Source organism: Argopecten irradians, chromosome 13 (assembly GCF_041381155.1).
Source record: "Argopecten irradians isolate NY chromosome 13, Ai_NY, whole genome shotgun sequence".
NCBI lineage: Eukaryota > Metazoa > Mollusca > Bivalvia > Pectinida > Pectinidae > Argopecten > Argopecten irradians.
In genome coordinates, this window is record NC_091146.1 from 5,602,450 (window position 1) to 5,623,540 (window position 21,091).

The 21,091-nt window shown below is 32.2% G+C and overlaps 1 protein-coding gene across 10 annotated transcripts in view; it reads right to left on the reverse strand.

Annotated features, from left to right (window-relative positions):
• LOC138306056 (uncharacterized) overlaps positions 1–20,682 on the reverse strand; it is a 77,683-nt gene extending 57,001 nt beyond the window's left edge. For 5 of the 10 annotated variants that reach the window (XM_069246403.1, XM_069246398.1, XM_069246402.1 and 2 more), the window contains exons 1-10: positions 20,051–20,677; positions 15,179–15,457; positions 14,202–14,489; positions 10,938–11,249; positions 6,970–7,263; positions 5,797–6,126; positions 4,528–4,800; positions 3,619–3,915; positions 1,611–1,733; positions 888–965 (exon numbers count right to left, since the gene is read on the reverse strand). In XM_069246403.1, coding sequence (XP_069102504.1) covers positions 888–965; positions 1,611–1,733; positions 3,619–3,915; positions 4,528–4,800; positions 5,797–6,126; positions 6,970–7,263; positions 10,938–11,249; positions 14,202–14,489; positions 15,179–15,457; positions 20,051–20,108 — 2,332 coding nt within the window. In that variant the 5' untranslated portion in view covers positions 20,109–20,677. Of the gene's footprint in view, positions 1–887; positions 966–1,610; positions 1,734–3,618; positions 3,916–4,527; positions 4,801–5,796; positions 6,127–6,969; positions 7,264–10,937; positions 11,250–14,201; positions 14,490–15,178; positions 15,458–20,050 lie in introns of all 10 variants that reach the window. The other 5 variants (XM_069246405.1, XM_069246397.1, XR_011205767.1 and 2 more) reach the window with 4 other exon arrangements.
• Between the last annotated feature and the right edge of the window lie 409 nt (positions 20,683–21,091).

The window sequence follows — 21,091 nt, forward strand, 5'->3', positions numbered from 1 at the left end:
GAAACTATCCCTTTAGATGTTATTTCATAATTAGTTTTGACGATTATCTGTACACATAGAGAATACATGGTTAGTATCTTACAATACAAAGTTTATTTTGGTGCGAGACTTAGGAAAGCCGAGATGACGAGGCTTTGCCGAGTCATCTCGGCTTTCCGTGTCGAGCACCAAAATGAAACTTGTATTGTAAGATACTAACCGTGTATTCTGTTTATCCTGCAACCATTATGGCATTCAAAACGAAAGCAAATTGACAGTTCCTTACTTTGTTTCGCTCGAAGCGAGACGCTTCTTTGATGCGGAGGTAAAGATTCATTCACTTAAGCGAATGAGAGTGTACTCCTTTTTACTGCCGTGGGAAATAAAGAAGCGCATTCACAATCAGTAACCGTAATTCTATTCAGTGTGATATATCACTGAAAGGAAATGAAAATACTCAAATAACAATAAATACCCATTAAAGAATTACTTAACAATACATACCTTTGTCATGAGCCAAGAAAAAGACGACACCGCCATACGAGATTTTCGATATCGTAAAAATGACGTCATTTCGGTGAATGTGACGTCACGTTTTAGCGGGACTGACTGACGTTTCATTCACCGGAAGGTTCAAGTTCTGGGTCAAGTTAGAAAAAGTTCCGTCAGATATGGAACAAATTCACGTGATCGTATTGACGGATAAAGCATATCGTATTGACGGATAAAGCACAAGTTTATCTGGCAGTAGTTATCGGTCAGTATGTGGGATGACGATTATCTGTACACATATATTATATATGGCCTTCCATCTCAGTTGATATAACTTCCTCCGTTTTTACCCTTTATATACATTACATATTGGTTTGATTTTTGTAAAGTCACTATGATAAGACATGATTATTTACCTTGCGCATGTCCTTGGCTAGCAATCTCTTGGAGTTCTTGGTCTCTGATATGACTTCCTGCCAAACGTTTTTTCTGTCCTATCCAACACAACCATATAGTTATTATTTACCCCTGCAGTCCATCTTTGCATGTAACGGTGATGTATCGATTGTCACAACAGTTTTCTCAGACAAAAATGTAACGCTCCCAGATGACGTCACAATCGATACCTACCCAAAATTACAGAAAACTCCGTAATATGCAACTATATAATACTAATATGAGAAAAAAATTAATCGACGTCATCATCAAATTTGATTCAGATAAGATAGCATCATACATTGATATTGACTGCTATTGTGACCTCATCGTTTATGTGGTTAAAGAGAAGTTAGAAGTTAGCGAATGTGTTAACAAACGCTCGACTACATTATATACATTGGAACAAAATCCATTGAAAATGAACAGAATGTAATTAATATAATTATAAACGAAACTATACAATGATAGTATTCCGTCTTTGCATGTTACAGAGTCGCCTCTCTTGCATGTAGGTAATCATTGCGATGTCATTATTTTGTGTGCGAAGTTCGCGTCGTTTTCTCTAAAAAAATATGACGTTACGTCCGCAAACACACAAGCAATACCTATTTACAAGGGCAGACAACACTGTAATATACAAATGAAAATATAGTTAATACATCTATGACTTGGAGATATTCGAAAGAAATATATATTCTTACCTTGTTTAGTTTTTTGCATTCCGATAATGATGATAGTGGTTTGCGTTACGACAACAATAAACCCTACAGAGGCTAGCACAACAGTAGGTATGACAAACTGTTCACCAAGGGTCTGTGAATTCGCTGCAAATGTGGGAGGTTATCAAACTAATAGGTGCCATAACTGGGCAAAAGTTTGATATGCGATTTTTTCGTCGGTAATCTATTGAAAATCACCAGGTTTGTGAAAATCATTTAAATTGACAGACAAATATGTATAATGCGTTATAAGCATTAGATACAACACATACATTATGCACTGTAAAGTTTGTGTTTTGTATGCCTTAGGTATGATTAGATGGAAACTTACATTCCAAAATCACTTTACAATTACCGATAACACTGCCAAAATGTGAAATGAAATTGTAGCCCACAACTACTAATTCGTCTGATCCTGTATAGAGAAATCATTTCATTGCACTGTAGATGTAAACATAGTGATTTTTGATAGTATTGCCAAAAATATTTTTCAACTCTTATTTGTACTTGTATGCATTGTAAGCATTGTAATCGTTAAAATGTTCGTGGGGAATAAAATATTAAAACCTCTTCTTGATTCATGCACACGTATGGAAATTACGGCACATATAACTTTAATGTTGAATGAGTTTCCATAACTACAGTCAATGATTTGCTCAAATGATAATGACGCAATCGATAAATGGTATTGTGGGTATTTTCTGTAAATTTTACTAATCGGAACGTTATCTATTTTTTATCATTGAATTATTATATAAAAGAGGACTTGGATATCTAAAACAAAATGTTTAAAGTTTCTCCACCGCCGACAGAGCATAAGCTATACTCATCATTTAAGCAATATCTGATGTTTAATCGTGTGTATGTCTATCGAATTAACATAATAACATTATATAAAATAACTTATTTTGCTTTTAGTGCATGCGCATTCAGTACTTCATTCCATATATGGCATATTGCCATGGATGTTTTGAGGACGCAATTACTTACATAAAAAAATACTATATACACTGTACACCTATTATATTAACATTGTATCGCAGTCTTCAACATAAATAGTAATGATTTCTCGGTTATCTCATTTTTCAAAAGATACACTTTTAATTAATAACATTATTTCGGATCATGTTTTACTTCTTACAGCACCATGACGAATGGTAAGTTAACTTAGATCGTTAAAACGTATTAACATATTTTATTATTGTAAATAATAATTAATTATGTACGTATTTATGTTTCCTTCCACGCGGAAAAAAAATTATCGACTTCCTTATAGAAAATCAAAGACCCGTTAACACTTATATCTAAAGGTATTTATAGATAATTTAATTTCATATGTTACACTCATTTCTATTGGTTAGATCTTTGACGTTATTTTTCCATAGACAGAAAGAATTGTTAGTATCATGACGTTATACATACAAAAAGTTTTCATGTGATATTTTAAAAGCGACACAGTCATTGGCCAAACTTAACGTTGAAGTGAGATATTAACGCGACACAACTTAATTTGTTAAATTGTAAAAGTAAGTATATTACCTGTTTGAGTTATGTAAATTAAATTATAAGCATTAATTTCAATATTTTTGGGGTTTATGAATTCATAGGTGGCGCATTAATATCTCATTCAATAGATAAGTTTGGTCAATGACTGTGTCGCTTTAAAAAAAAAAAAAAAAAAAAAAAAAAACAGGACGGACACTTTGCGTCTATGAAGAATGTCCTTCCGTTTGTTGTCTATGAATTAAAAAAACCCCAAAATATTGAGAAAAAACTTAAATTATTAATTAGCTGGGGGTATTTACTTCAATGAACCGCATCGGGTGAATGAATTGTTTATTTTTGGTTTAATTATAACGTCATGAGATGAGTTTTAATAAACTGACCATGCCCGCTACGTTCTTTTCAATAAGAGCAATACAGTCATTTAATTACAACACGAGTTTCTCTTGTGAACTATGATTGTACGATATACGATTCAATTTCTTACATGATGTCCGATAAAGTAAATCTGAAGATTTCCCTGATCCAATATCATTAGAAACATTCAGTCGTATGACATATTCTGTATCGGACGTGAGTTGCATTATTTTGTATTCCATTGTCTCCCCCTCCCCAGCATCAGGGATCCCCAACAGACCAGGCCGCCAGTCATCATCCCCTAGGGCCATTATATATATGTCAAACATCTGAGTATATCCACCGTTAAAGTTAGACGTCCACATTACGACGACACTGTCCCGACCTAACTCAGAGACACGGAAGTCAACCGCCGCGTCTGGTACACCTGAAACATTATATTAATTACAAAATGACATTAGTTGGAGTTTAATAGTGTATAATACTAACAGAGTGAAATATCATATAGAATATTTAGACCAGTATTACACAATATTTAACTTATATTCATCAAACTATTTTGCGAAGAGAAACATTGACTTCTAATATTTACAGTAAAACACGTGCATGTATAAAGCTATGTAAATTTATACGTTTCTTTAAATTCTGTTTGAAAAAACAAACATAAGTGAGTCGAACTACTAGACCGCATAGTGGTGTGTAAATGACACGCAATGACACGCAATGTTTGAAACAGTTTCACAAGACAAATTATCATGTATTAAATTACTAATTTGAATGACGCCCTAAACTATAACGGTGTATAACTATCCGAATACCGTATATCAGAATGGTGACCACCTAAGCCATTATTTCTGTTTTTCATTTCTTTTAACATTGAAATCGTTCAGAGCCATGTGTTGTTATAGAATAAAAACAACATACTGTTATTACATTTCTATGGGGAGTAACTTAACAATTCCATGTGTATATGCTAAAATCGTCATCGCTTTAAAAAGAAGACTTCTCTATTTTACATGATATAACAGTATACCCTCACCTTCAGGACGGACCTGAAATGTGACGGTCAGCTCTCCGATGTTGTTGGTGATATTGACGTGGTATTCCTCCGATACAGATCCAAACTGGACGGTCCCACGGATAGTGTAGGTAAAGTGGTTGTTCTGCACGATAGGGAGGCCCCACACACCCTCTGACCACAGGACATTCGGCCTGGGATTCGCTATCACGGTCACGTTGAGTGGTATGGTTTGATTTTTCTTCTCGATCAATTCAATTATACCATTGTCAGAATCCAATCGTCTGGGAAAACCTGAAATACAGATAAATATCAGCAATGCGTGAATGATAACATAAAGAATATAGATGGTCTTTATTTAGACTTGATAACATATTGTGCAAAGACTCGTCTCACATATGGTCAAGTAAAATTGCATTTTGTGGGGAAGATATGATACTATATTACAGGATGGGTGACAAGTAACAATTTACAATTAACAACACATAACACAGCAATTTAAGAGACAAAATAGCAATAATTCAACTGTATGCCGATTAAATTGACATGAAATGCAAGAAATATCGCCATTACTTGAGCGTCACAGGTAACCTGATCAATCATGGCGAGGGCTCAGGTTCTGTGTTGGTCGTCTCAATTCTAGGCTCGTTAACTGAGTTGAAACTCTTGTAAGAAGGTATCAGACTACAATGATAAGTCTGGTTCATCGTACACGAATGTAGTATATGATGAAGTTTAGGGATGTTACAAAAGACGTTCTCTAGCTTAGTTATTTCAGATATGTACAGGTATGAAATCCTTTTTAGTATACTAGCTGTACCACTAGAATACTTTTTTTGAACCCAGTTCTCAAGGTAAGGTGTAGTAGGGCAGATTTTGTGATAATTAGGCGTGAATAGTTATCTTTGTCATGTTTTATGATTTTCTTATAAATGTATGTTACTGTTACATAATTATAAGTGCGAATATTTCGAATTTGAGTCCGCTTTGTGGCACTTTCTAACTCGACCGCGAATTTAGAATAGATAGCTTCATTTAAATAAGTTGCTAAATTTTAAGCGTCTGTCATTTTCATTGTTTCTTCGGTATAACGTATAGAAAAAAAAATTGTGGCACGAGGCCAGAATCCGGCATTCTAGGGCACATACTTCACAAGAATGTGCCTTGTGAGCAATATCAAAACACATAAAAATAACAAAATGTGAACACCATGCAATTATGGTAAATCGATATATATATGGGTGAAAATAACGATTGATGGGATCTTTCAATAATTGTCAGTCGACTTACAAGAGACCTGGAGTCCGAACTGGTTCCTCGCTGGGTCGACATCACTTCTAATCTGAGTGACCCAGTTGGCCACACTGACATCGTACATCCCTGTATGGTTACAATGTAGATTTTCGACTACCACATCAAATTTCCCTGTAACATCATTATTCACTCCATGAGCAATTGTTTGATTGCCATGTTCCAGAGTAACAATTGGTTTCGGGTTGCTACGGTAACCAATATTCAGCACCAAATTAAACATCTCTATGAGTCTGATGACACTATTTCTGATTGGTGTGACATCACCATTGACGTCCATGTATGTCAGACTGGTCACCCTGGGTGGTACTGTTGATGAAAGGATAATGAATAAACATTGTTTAATGGTGCTGCGCCTTCGACGAATGCTAATTCTTATCACTCAGAATCAGGATAAACAAGAGCAGAAAGATGAGTATATATAAAAAAAAAGTTAAATACTTTTCACTATTATCATTATAGGAAAGTTTTAATCTCCTGTTTCATTTCAGCATTGATATCACTATTTTCTAATTTCAACGGGATATGAAAAAAAAGATTTAGTTAAAAAACTGTATGTATCCGTGTAGTGTATTATCAAAAATATTTTCAAATAAACAAAAATATTATTTAAGCATTTTTCTAAATATCTTTTGGGATTATAAGGTCATAGACAAAAAAATAGAAGGAAATTCTTCATAGAGGCGAAACGTTTATGAAAAAAGAATGTCCGTCCTTTTTGTAGTTCAGACACCTCGATCAGTTCCTTATTAGACATACATAATATTACGTACTTTTACAATAAATGAAATTGAGTTGTGGCGCATTCATATCTTATCGAATAGTTCAGTTTGGCCAAATATATATTCAAATATCCCACGAGAACGTTCTGTATGTATGACGCCATAGTACTGGCCGTACAATTCTTTCGGTATGGAAAAATTACCTCAAAGATCTAATCAATTTAAATAAGTGTATCGTATGAAACTGAATTATTTCAGAATATCAATGGCACTACGGGTGCACATAAATGTGTTGTTAGAAAAGACGTGCAAACTTATTCGATTAAAAAAACGTATCATTCTAAATTACTTATTTTATGCCTTTTAAAGAGCAGTGTCTAAATTAAGTTTTGTTTTATATATCTTATAGTACAATACAAGTCAAACGTACAATAAACTTGCACAGTGACATTCCTTTCGATCATAGGTGCTGTGAATCCTGCATTTGTTGGCACTCGTGCTGTACAGGTATAAGATACCTCCCTTTTACTGGGGAGTTGGTTGTCCCTCAGCACCAGCTGATTATCAGAAGTCTGAGGAAGTCGTAATAAAACCCCATCTCTCCTCCACTCCATCTCACATACGGGGTTACAGTCAGTGTTACAGACTACGGGACCAAACACATCTCCAACGATCAGCGGAAACCGACCGTCAACGCCCTCTATATCGACAAACTGAGGCCCGTCTATGACATACATAAAATAAGCCATTGATATGAAATCGCAAATGTTCTTAACTAAAAATCATTTTCTTTGCATAACTAGTATCGTGGTGATATTAACCCTGCCTCTAAACCAATTGAAACGCATAACTGGTTATAATTAGTAACACAAATGACAATTAGAAACATACACGATATCAGATTCCGTCCATCTAAACATTATATATTGTACAGGATGTCCCATAAATTATGTTACATTTTTGAAATAATATAGCGTTTGATCTGGACATCATTAAAAAATGTTTTGGAATATAAAGGCATACATTCAGAAGTTTTGTTTGATAAAAGTACGGAAAAATATTTGACGTCATTTGGCAGAATTATGATGTTATCAGTGATGTCATCAATTACTTCGATGATGCCATTTTTGCTACCATCACCACAACAATAGATAAGACAAAACAGTTTCAAGTAGATGTAGTAAAATGTTTTTATGAACAAAATCGGCAACACAAGTCATCAGGATTATGAAATAAAGACACCGAGAAATTGAAAAATTAAAAAGAATGAAGATATAAACACATATCAAGCGGTTTGAAAGAAATGGAAGTGTAAGTGATGCAAGGAATTGAAATGCTGGTTGGCCTAAAAAGGTGTGCAATAATGAAAACATTGACGCAGTTTAGAGTGTGATAACGAAAACACCAGAAAGATCAGTATGAAATGTCATGGAAGATTTAAATAAAACAGTAAGAAGGATGAGTGTATACCGCATGTTTAAACTTGATTTGAAATTGAAGTCATACAACGTTAGTGTTATGCAGCATTTGAAACAATCAAATATTGATAATAGACTTGAATTTGCAAAGTGGATCTCTCGGCAGCCAGATGACTTTTTTGTAATGTTTGTTTTTCATACGAAGCTCATTTCACTTTATCGAATGTGGTAAATTAACAAAGTTGTCGATTTTGGGGGTCTGAAAAACCAACATTTCACCATGAAAAAACCCTTCGTGATTAGAAGATTTCAGTTTGGGCAGCCCTGAACTCTCGGGAATAATCGGTCCATATTTCTTTGAGGATGCTGACCGCAATACTGCCTCTGTTAATTTAGAACGCTATCTGACGCTACTTAAGGTAGACCGTCAATTCTAGTTTCCTCTCAGGGATTTAATATACGACTTAATATTCCGGATTTTAAGGATTTTTGAATAAATTATATTTCCTCCTCGTAACATCACTTAACATATAAAGAATATGCTCGTAACATCTTCATACCTTCAGTAGGTGATATATAATTCATAACTATATCAAATAAGCTGGGTTTTCCACAATAAAACAAAATATCGTTATTCTAAAAGTGATTCGGACCCAATTTTAGTGAAAAACTGCATCAAAATACTCATGTTTTCTTTTGTTTTCCTGAAAAAAAGATCTCAAGAAAAATCGATTTTTTAGAATTTCTATGAAGATTGACCTATTTGCATTAAAGAAAAACCAATAAAAAGTATACCTGACCGAATTGTTTTTCAAAACATCACCGATTTGCTTTCTAATACCCCTTAAATTTTGGCCTGAAAACGTTTTATGTTATTCATTTACCTTTGTTAATTTTTTTTATATTTATTTAATACTATATTATTGGAGCATACAAAATAACATAATGATTACATATCTTCATGATTTTTTTGATCTATTATTTAAAATATAACAAACCAGTTTGCAGGCTACATGTAGGCCTGACCCCAAACTTTCAAAAAGAGTCTGATTCAGCAGGAAATATATAAGCTTTTCTGAGACAAATATTTTGCTCTTTGTGATGCTGTATTAAAATGAATTATTTTCCGTAATAGCATCTTTCAAATCATAAGTAAAGATTTTAACAAAAAATAAAATGAAAATACGTTCCAGCAATTTTAATTCCTTATATTGTTTGTCCGTTTCCGGACGAAAATTAGCTGTATACCGGTATGTTACGATTCTTATCTATCGAAGTTCAAAACTCGAATGTTTGCATTTAAAACATCGCTAAGATAAATCCTGCAAAAACATATTTACATAGCATGACGGTCATTCAGATGTACAGTTATACTAGGCCTAACTGATGCTAAGTTTTTCGTTTTGGGTCCCCGTCAATCCGTGTATTCCATGTGATTGTTTAGAGACCATTATGATTCTTGGAATTTACTTCATGCACAAATCTTCGGTATATTTCTTACAAGACCCAGTTTGTATGGCCACCTCATTCCCAAGACCTTTGGACTTCTGTCTGTGGTGATTCCTGAAGGATAGAGTGTATTCACCTAGGCCAACAAATACTGATGAACTCAATATAGCAATCAAAAGAGAAATCAACAACATTCCGAGATACATGTGCGCTGCAGTTCTTGCAAACTTCAAGACAAGAGTTGCGACTGTAATGTAGCAGAAAGGACGTCATCTAGAATACATTTTGTGAAAATGTCCAAGCTCGGAAATAATGTTAAAAACAGTTGCTTTGGCAACAATGAACATTGTGGTAATATATATTTACATTAATATAAAAATTTCAAATACATTTTGTGAAAATGTCCAAATTCGGAAATAATGTGTTAAAAATGAAAAAATATTAAACTTTAAAAGTGTAACACAATTTATGGGACACCCTGAATTTAAACCATAATACATCTGTGTAATCATTGGCAACCTAGAGATACTGATCAAGCATTACAGCAGGCGATACCTCATGTATTACAAATATTACGAATTCGCAGGCGATACCTCATGTATTACAAATATTACGAATTCGCTACATATTTTAATTGCTTTGATCATGGCAAAACTAAATCTGAATGACATTGTTTAACAATGAACATTTCTTTGCTTTCATACTAAATTTCTTTCTAACTGTCTGCTTGGCTAATTTTTATATTTTATAAAAAAAAATTGAAAATGGCGTCACAATACTGATTGCGCAAAATCTTTTTGGCATGTTACATTTTTGTTTCATCAAATAGTCTGAAAAGAATGATATGTATTAATACCATGATTGTCTAATTTCATCTGATTATGAAAATATTTTTTGCAAACTTTAGTGAAAAACCACTCTGTAAATTCTTTTGTACTTTTGATAATTTAAGAATGAAGTAAATAACCGCCAATAAAATCCCTAGCGTTTCTTTAATTATGCTCCCTTTTAGTTCACTATAATCTTATTTATAAACATGCTTTCCTTACTTTGAGATTTGCGTTTAACTACCGACATCTACATATAATCACATTCATGGTTTGAACTTCGGATTTTGTCTCGTCATGATTCTAGGTAGTACCATCGTTATTACGTAGTTATAATATATTCACCATACACCACATCTGGTATTCAGTGATTTCGCCGGTGTAATACTTTTCCTATTTCTTTAATGTAATATGTATAACTTTGAGCGCTTTTCATTGACTGGAGAATGATTGTGACGTCATGACATGACGTCATTTCAATTTATACTCGCAAAGGCTCACAAAAATAAAACTTCTTAGATTCATTTCATAACATCTTATTTACACTTAAGATTTTATATATACCATACTCACAATGAGGTGTTAGACATATTTTTATTAGCTGTTATTAGACATTGAGTGTTTTTCGTATTCAATATCCCTCAATTGGAGTATTTACGAAAGTGTTTGTATGTTTCATTTGTTATCATCTATACCATACTCACAGCGAGGGGTAAGTTGGAACTCGTCACTGTCCTCTGAGGGCGGCCCGCTGTATACCTGGGTCTCCTCCTTCGCTTGACAGGTAAATCTATTATACCTGTCGCTCGGCCGCACTGGGTTGATAAAAAGGCTAGAATCATTCACAGTGAACCTTGTGTGGTTAACAAAACTTCCGTTTATTCTCCAGCTATACTTTAATACCAGGCCATGGTTGTCCGGCTTAGTGCGTGACATGGATAAACAGCCAAGGGTAACACGTTCGCCAACTAATGGGGATAATTGTGAATAAGTAATGGATGGATATGTCGGTGTATCTGAAAACCATAGTAACCGTTATTCCGTTATTGCATATTTTAGTCATCTGAAGTATAGAGTGCACAGCGTCATATTTCATAGGTAGTAACGTAATTTGTCCTTACAAAATTATGACGTTACAATTAATAACAATCCGCATTTGCATAGAACAACATGTTTTATCGAAACAATAAGTAAATAAATTATAACTATTATATTTAATGAGCTTTTCAACGTTCAACATACTAGTTTAAGATTACAAGTACATAAGAACCTTTACGCTTAAGATGTCACATCAAAACCTATCTCAGGGGCAAATAACTCTATAAACTATCAGTGCAATATGTCGTAGTATGACAGTAGTTTAAATTATCATTTATGACAGTTGTCTTCATTGTTTTGATAACAGTAGCTTAAATTGTAATTTATAACAGTAGCTTAAATTGTTATTTATAACAGTAGCTTAAATTGTTATTTATAACAGTAGCTTAAATTGTTATATATAACAGTAGCTTAAATTGTTATCTATAACAGTGGCTTAAATTGTTATTTATAACAGTAGCTTAAATTGTTATTCATAATAGTAGCTTAAATTGTTATTCATAATAGTAGCTTAAATTGTTATTCATAATAGTAGCTTAAATTGTTATTTATAACAGTAGCTTAAATTGTTATTTATAACAGTGGCTTAAATTGTTATTTATAACAGTAGCTTAAATTGTTATTTATAACAGTAGCTTAAATTGTTATTTATAACAGTAGCTTAAATTGTTATTATAATAGTAGCTTAAATTGTTATCTATAACAGTAGCTTAAATTGTTATTTTTAACAGTAGCTTAAATTGTTATCTATAACAGAAGCTTAAATTGTTTTTATAACAGTAGCTTAAATTGTTATTTATAACAGTAGCTTAAATTGTTATCTATAACAGTAGCTGAAATTGTTATCTTTAATAGTAGCTTAAATTGTTATCTATAACAGTGTTAAATGTATTATAATGTACTTAATTATATAACAGTAGCTTAAATTGTTATTTATAACAGTAGCTTAAATTGTTATTTATAACAGTAGCTTAAATTATTCATAATTTATAACAGTAGTTAAATTGTTAATTTTATTTATAACAGTAGCTTAAATGTTATTATAACAGTGCTTAAATTGTTATTTATAACAGTAGCTTAAATTGTTATTTATAACAGTAGCTTAAATTGTTATTTATAACAGTAGCTTAAATTGTTATTTATAATAGTAGCTTAAATTGTTATTTATAACAGTAGCTAAATGTTATTATAACAGTAGCTTAAATTGTTATTTATAACAGTAGCTTAAATTGTTTTTATAACAGTAGCTTAAATTGTTATTTATAACAGTAGCTTAAATTGTTATTTATAACAGTAGCTTAAATTGTTATTCATAATAGTAGCTTAAATTGTTATTTATAACAGTGGCTTAAATTGTTATTTATAACAGTAGCTTAAATTGTTATTTATAACAGTAGCTTAAATTGTTATTTATAACAGTAGCTTAAATTGTTATTTATAACAGTAGCTTAAATTGTTATTTATAACAGTAGCTTAAATTGTTATTTATAACAGTAGCTTAAATTGTTATTTATAACAGTAGCTTAAATTGTTATTTATAACAGTAGCTTAAATTGTTATTTATAACAGTAGCTTAAATTGTTATCTATAACAGTAGCTTAAATTGTTATTTATAACAGTAGCTTAAATTGTTATTTATAACAGTAGCTTAAATTGTTATTTATAACAGTAGCTTAAATTGTTATTTATAACAGTAGCTTAAATTGTTATCTATAACAGTGGCTTAAATTGTTATTTATAACAGTAGCTTAAATTGTTATTTATAACAGTAGCTTAAATTGTTATTTATAACAGTAGCTTAAATTGTTATTTATAAGTAGCTTAAACAGTAGCTTAAATTGTTATTTATAACAGTAGCTTAAATTGTTATCTATAACAGTAGCTTAAATTGTTATTTATAACAGTAGCTTAAATTGTTATTTATAACAGTAGCTTAAATTGTTATTTATAACAGTAGCTTAAATTGTTATTTATAACAGTAGCTTAAATTGTTATCTATAACAGTAGCTTAAATTGTTATTTATAACAGTAGCTTAAATTGTTATTCAAAGTAGCTTAAATTGTATTATAACAGTAGCTTAAATTGTTATTTATAACAGTAGCTTAAATTGTTATTTAAACAGTAGCTTAAATTGTTATTTATAACATATCAGTACTTAAATTGTTATTTATAACAGTAGCTTAAATTGTTATTTATAAGTAGCTTAAACAGTAGCTTAAATTGTTATTTATAACAGTAGCTTAAATTGTTATTTATAACAGTAGCTTAAATTGTTATTTATAACAGTAGCTTAAATTGTTATTTATAACAGTAGCTTAAATTGTTATTTATAACAGTAGCTTAAATTGTTATCTATAACAGTAGCTTAAATTATTCTTTATAACAGTAGTTTAATATGGATATTTCTTTGGTTGTTTTTTTTTTTATTTTATCGTTGTATGAAAAAATAGCGTTTGGAAAATGTGTGAATCCGCGTATCCCACTAAAGTTTGCGAATTTGTTTCATAACCCGATGAAATGAAAAAAGTGACATCAATGCATCACCATTCTCGGATTTTTTCCATAGTGGTATGCAAAAAATGTATTCGCCAATTAGAAAACCAGATTTAGTATGAAAACCAAGGAAGAAATATTTAATATTGATATTTATGACCGGAGCTTACATTTTTATGGCAGTCATTTATATATTGAAAACACACTATGTATGGAAATCATGTGGTGCACATATTAAAATGAAACTCTCTAGATTAGACAATGCCTGTTGCTTTGTCTTTGGTAATAATCTTGTGTGATACGGAATAATGTTCAAGTAAAATTTAGCCATATGAACAGTCCGCCAGACTGTTTGGGTGTGACAAATATAACTTACCGACAACTACTAGCATAGTCCCTCCTAGAACAATGGGTCCGGAAATTGTTTCGGTGAAGTAGTAACCAGCATGTGAATGTTTCAGATGATCAATTGTAACTTCAACGTTTGTTGTTGTCAGACGGCCTCCGTGTCCTTCATCACTGAGGAAGCTCACATCAAAAATTACACCAGAAAAGACACCGAATAATGTTCTAGAATTAAACATGATGGCTGATATACGAGCGCCTGGAGGCTTTGGAAGCTCCAGTCTTGTACTCATACCAGTCCGTCTATAGGTTGCTGTATCTGTAATATAAGTAGCACGGTTTTATAAAGGAAATTAATCTTCTACATGGGCTGATGTAATCATTTCTCTATATTTGAAATGAATAAATAATGCCGATTGTTAAAATGTCCGGTGTTAACTGCGACATTCTTATCTTTTGATAAACCCGAGTTTGATAATTTCCTCAGGCAATATTTTTATTACGGTTTCCTATACAGAACACATTAGCGGCGGATAAAAAGTTTCAAAACAAATTTGCGGATATTTTATTGTCACTGTATTCGCATGGTGTTGTATCACCCGAGTAGAATAAAGAAATACTTTCTACAAGGGCGATATAACACCATATGGACTGAAACAAAAGTCCTTAAGTTTTATATGAGGACATGTAGTTTATTCAACAAATGTAAAAAAAAATCTAATGTACATACTATCAATTACAAGAAAAACATTGGTCAAAGGAGGCTACCCTATAGAATACAGTGTTTGGGCAATTAAGTTTGACTTGGTGGCAATATGATATATATTGCACTTCACGTGACCCATCTATTAGCAAATGAAATCAGTGGAAAATCAGTGCATATTTGATACACTTATATACTGTATTATATTATCAAAATATCCGCCTTGTTAAGGAAATATATTTCTAGCGTGACCTACAGCGCGTTGAGTATATTCAACACATAATTCATTAGACAATATAACTCACCAGTAGTTACATTTATCTGCGTTGAACCTCTTGGTGTTGCTCCTACCAACGTTGTTACCTGTAATAAATAGTGAGTGTCTGGTACGGTTTGGTTATGGATATACAGATGGACGTCAGGTAGTACGTATCCGGATAAAATAATACCATCACCATCTCCAATCTTAATGTTGTATCCAGAAATGGAGGATTTCAGAAGGGTGTCTGGGGGCTCCCATCTCACGTGTATAGTACCATCAGCCACGTACACTGCTGTAAGATTCACCGGGGGAATATCTTGTTCTGATATAAAATAATACGATGATATTTAATAAAGACGAATCGTGCAACACAGAGATATTCTTTCTTTTTTTCAACATATGGTGCTTTAATGATTTATATTTACATTTCCATTGCAGTTCCAGTATGTAACCTTACCAAGCACAGTTGGCATTCTTTTATGAATTGCCATCCGCTTATCATGACGTCATTATCATTGTGACGTCACAATATCGTGTGCTAACGATCACGGAAGGTTGTTGTTCCGTCTTTGACGATAATGAATAATACTCGAGATTTTATCGTGAAATTGCTAATATTCAGTTGTCAATTATAGGAGTATGAATGCCAACTGCTTCATTTGATTTTTTTTTCTAAATGAAACAAATTCAATTTCCTATGACTTGCATGAGATTTATTTAATGATTTTTAACAATAAATCATAAATTACAACCCCATCCTAAATATTTTTCCAAATTCATACTATTGAGATGCTATATTAAAACTGGAAATATTGACAATAATATTGTTACATGATGTGATCGTACAAAATCGACAAAAAACTTTAACAACTACCTTTAGTATTCATTTCGACTGCTTTTAAAAGCTGGCAAAACATTTCAAGAACATAAACCAAACAAATGTCTCTCAAATATAATGAATTGGGACATGTTAAATCCTACATATATTAAAATATAGTATTTTACAACCCGCTCGCTCCGATTTCTTCCAAAATGAGAAATAAAAATATATAAAAAAAAAAATTCCACCCTCTCGCTCCAATTTTTAAGACGTATTTTTCAAATTGGTGTGGCCTTAGTAGATTTTTTATACGGGTATTTTAAGAAATGACCCATTTGGCGGCTATTTTGAAAATGTGCCTTTTTTCGCTTTGAGTAAAGCCAAAGTTTTACTTTGTTTTGCTTAAATTGTTTTTGTCACTTTATTATAACATTTAATGGTAATTTGTAGCTGAACATTAAGGGGTAGGGGTAGCATATATCGTTATTCTGAGAACAAATATGAATCTTATTGATCCTAACTCCTATATTTTTAAAGAAGACTACCGGAAATAAATTCTGCAAACATCCATGCATATCAATTACCTCATTAGGAAATTATGGCTTCAATCTCTGGTGTATATGGTAAAAACGGCAAAATTCCCATAAAATCTAGTATTTCGTCAAATAGGTATCTTTGAGTGGCAAAAGCTCAAAAACTAGCACACGGACATATTTTTTTTCTTTCCTCTTTCCAAAAATCTAAATGAGAAAAAAAGTTTAATACAAGAAAATTTTGACTTCTTGACACCCTTAAAACGGGCAATATTGATTCTTATTAAAATTTTGAAAGCATGTGGAGCGAAGACATTAGTTTTAATACACAGTGTCAATACATGTGTCTATATCCTGAGGATTTGTTGAGGCACTGTAAGTTATAAACAAGAATAACCACATCAGCAAGTAATATGTGTAAAATGATGATGAATTAATAAAAAAGCCTCATCATGATCTGTTTGTAATATAAATACACTTTGTTATCTGTATCAAAAATGTCACACTTAAGCGCATTGTTTTAATTAGAAAAAAAAACTTTCTTTTCACTTTATTTCCATATTACTGGTTATGTATTATTAAGAGATGCTCCACCGCTGACAAATGGTATTTTTTCACTATAAAAAACAGGAGCAGACGATTTAGTATTTTTCTTCTGTTACAAAAGTTACTTACTTTACACCATTAACACCATTGAAAAGTTTGAGCTTCTAATTTTACTTCAAGTTAAAAATATGAAAAATAATTAATTGCATCCCGAAAAAATTCCGTGACACTATATCCTATATGGAATTAAGTACTGATTGCGCATGCACCAAAGGCGAAATAAATTATTTTATATTAATTTTTGTGTTAATTAGGCATATATATACACGATTAAACACCAATTATTGTTCAAATGATTAATATCATTTATGCTCTGTCGGCGGTGGAGCATCTTTAAACATAATACATATTTATTAGGTGTAAATATACCACTATTTCACTAACATGCTAAGAATTAAATTGATATCGGTTATACTCCCGTAAATAATTTGACTACTCCATGTATCTTTAAAAACGTGATACACATATACCCTTTATATTATGTCACAGAGCACATGAACGCGACAATAGCTTTCATTCCAATACCCCCAAGCTCTACAGAAATTATCAGTTTGAATGTTATTTGTTTTGATGTTATTATTATTAATATTACAAGCTAACCGATATTTACATAAAATAATTCATTTTTCGATTAGTGGACATGGCGTACATAGCAACAATTTTACACAATGAATAACTTCTGTGGCCCTGTGCTTGGGCTGAGGTGACCAATATTACATTTTACGGTCCCGGAATAGCAGTTGAGATGGGTTGTTTTTTATTCATAGTTCTAAATATAACTGTCGAAAACAGATATATCTGGATCAAATAATCAATGAAAAGTTACATAATATAATACCACGATCGAGTTAATCGTGGGTAGCGATAGGCCTTGGACGTCTCCTTGCAGGCGGTGTATGGAATTTGCAACTTATTATTTGTCTAGATGAAATAAATATTTGTTTTAATGTCCAGACTGGTTTATGTAAATAATGAATATACAAACCCATATTTTCAACGTAAGACATTTTTATTTTGCTGTAATCATTCTCAATGATAACATAGTTTGTGCGATGAGAGGAGATGACGAGGTTTTGCCGAGTCATCTCGTTTTTCCGAATCGACACCAAAATAAAACTTGTACTGTAAGATACTGACCGTGTATCCGATGTAAATCCTTAAATATATAATTATATATTTTGTAGTAATAGCTAAATGTACATGTAGCCATCACCAGATTTTGTGAATAGTTTGAATAGGCATGTTTGCATGATACATTAAAAAAAAAGATGCTGAAATGCTCGAACGTCGATGAAGACACCCCTGAGGGGGATGGGTTGGATTTCGCCCAGAGGATGCAGACCCGTGTTGATACGGAGAATACAATAGCTGTTATTTCATAACGTTACCATGGAATATCAAAGTTATATGCTGTGAGAAATTGTACGACATTATTTGCTTTTAGATTATATCTTTCGATCGAGCTTACTGCGTATGCAATCACGATGACTGGCACAGTCGATATGATTCAACTCAAGTATAAAAGAAATGAATGCTATTTCTTAAACTTCTTGGGCTAAAGATAGTTCATGTGGATTTTAATTCTTCGGAGATCGCTACTTTTTTAATAAATAAAACAAAAATACGAACACATCACGATAACTGGTCACGACCCAGTAATGTTTCTTTTTGTCAAAGTGACGCTTAAATGATAAAATGTTTTAAAATAAACTTACACAATTTTTTCAAACTATGTTATGTTGTATATGAATGTGAATTGCCACCATAATAACACAAATAAATGTTTATTCCTTGCAAGGTCGACTCACCCGGGCTCATATAGGACTAAAAAGTGACGTCACTGGAATGGTCGGGATCAAATCATCAAATTTAGAAATGGTAATCAAAATAATGAAATTAAACATTTATTTACTCACACCCAATTTTTTTTTCCTATCGCAACTGGTAATTCTTATTATCTGGTATTGAGTTCTATGCCTGACTAATGTCGATATTAGAGCTGAAAATACCTTGTTTATTGATATTGTTCCGTTCCTTTTGTTGAGTTTAACTCCGCAAATTCGAAGGGTGTCAGAACGCTTGTTTTCAATCGGAATCACACCGTAGTGATCAAGACCTTCCAAGTGAATAGTTGCATCGGGGGAACAGGGACATATAAAGTTAATTTTCTCCAAAGTAAGTAAATTACAATTATATTTATTAATGTTGCTGGAACACTAAAACAATCATTCTGATTTCGGAACAGTTTGAATTATGAAGATACCTCTAATAGTATTTTTTATTATTAGTAGTGTATGTTATGTTATTTAATTATGTTGATTCAATACATCACAAATCCAATTGATATATTAAATTATTAAATTATTCCATTGTTCAAGATGGTATACGGAGAAAAGGGAAGTATAAACATACTCTTTTATATGGTCACACAATGTTATACAATTCAAAGTATTCCGATGGTTTTGCAACGTTTGTGATCTTGAAGGGAGAATATCCCAATCTTTCAAATTCACATATAAAACAATATTCTTCTCTTATGTCTCGACGTTTTTGTTACAGTTTTATAGTAATGATATCCCGCCATTTGAAAACCATAACTATAAGTCGATTCTCCATGAATAAACATTGCGCGATATTTAACGAAAATCCTGTCGCATACGTTTTTTTATTATTGTTAAATCATCATAGTTTATGAAAATAACGTTTTGCCGTGAAAATAGTAATGCTGTTGTGTTGACACAGTGACCTCACAAGGTTTGTATGGCATTATATAAATCAATATCAATCCGTAGGCACTAGTATGAGATAATGTAACATTATGTTTTTATAGTTAGAGACGCTAACGCTATTACTTAATGGGCTCAGGAAAATGTATTTGGTATATTGTAGTTGAATGAAAAAAAAAAAAAAAAAAAATAGCGGTAAAGTGTATCTTTTCTAAACCAGGATTTCTTACCTTGACATGAGACAAGAGGAACCAGGACAAATATCAACAGACACCTCAGTTCATCCATGGTGATATCAGCCAGCTATCTGAGATAAACTAGATAACCCCCGTGATTTGTAGCAGTTAAAGTTCACTTTCATTTCCTGCGATGGACTTAAAAACTTATATAATCATTAAGATAATACGTAATATGTGCACTTATCTCAGGATGAGTCAACATCATATTCTGTTCGACGTTTTATTATTATCTTCTGTATCATGACATTTCCGATACATCTTCTAATACCGTCGTGACATGGAATTGTAACACATTTGTGTAATCGCGGCATGTAAAATAAAGTAATGATTTTTTTTTATAAATTCGTGATATAATTCGATGGCGAAACTTGTTATTCAGTCTGACTTAGTATTTAATTCGCGCTGCCAATAAATATTTTTTGATGATTTTTATTCTCTTATACGTATTAGTGTAATACTGGCTTATGCCATGCAATACAATTGAGTCGTATGAGACTGTTACATGGTTATCTATGTAATACAACATTCGGCATTTTGTAATTAAAATTATATAACATGCTTGTTATTCTATAAATAACGCAGACAACGGACTTGGCGTTAAGATATCACGCAATTTCCATATGCGAAGAATTTACTTACAGTCGTAAATTTCGTTGGACTAATTTCAAAAATAGCCGCATATCACGTCATGATTGTAAAGATAAAGGTCGAGGTATACGACAGAAAATACCCTTCCGTACAGGGATATGGAGGATAAGGGTAGGGTGTAATCTGCCCCTGGGGACACAAAGTATGTTGTTTGGGCTCCGGGATAATGCAAAAGTATAAGACTTAAGTTTTGACTTAGCCAATCATAAATGATGTAACTGTTTGTAACGTCATCTTTGATTGGATAATTGTAAAATTTAGATTGTGTTGGGCTTAAGTCCGTTTCATGATCCTTAGGCCGGGTTTTGAGCCTCGATCCTTCATATCCACACAGGAAATAGTCTTTTTAATAGTAGGATGCAATCGTATTGATTTCCTTCAGTA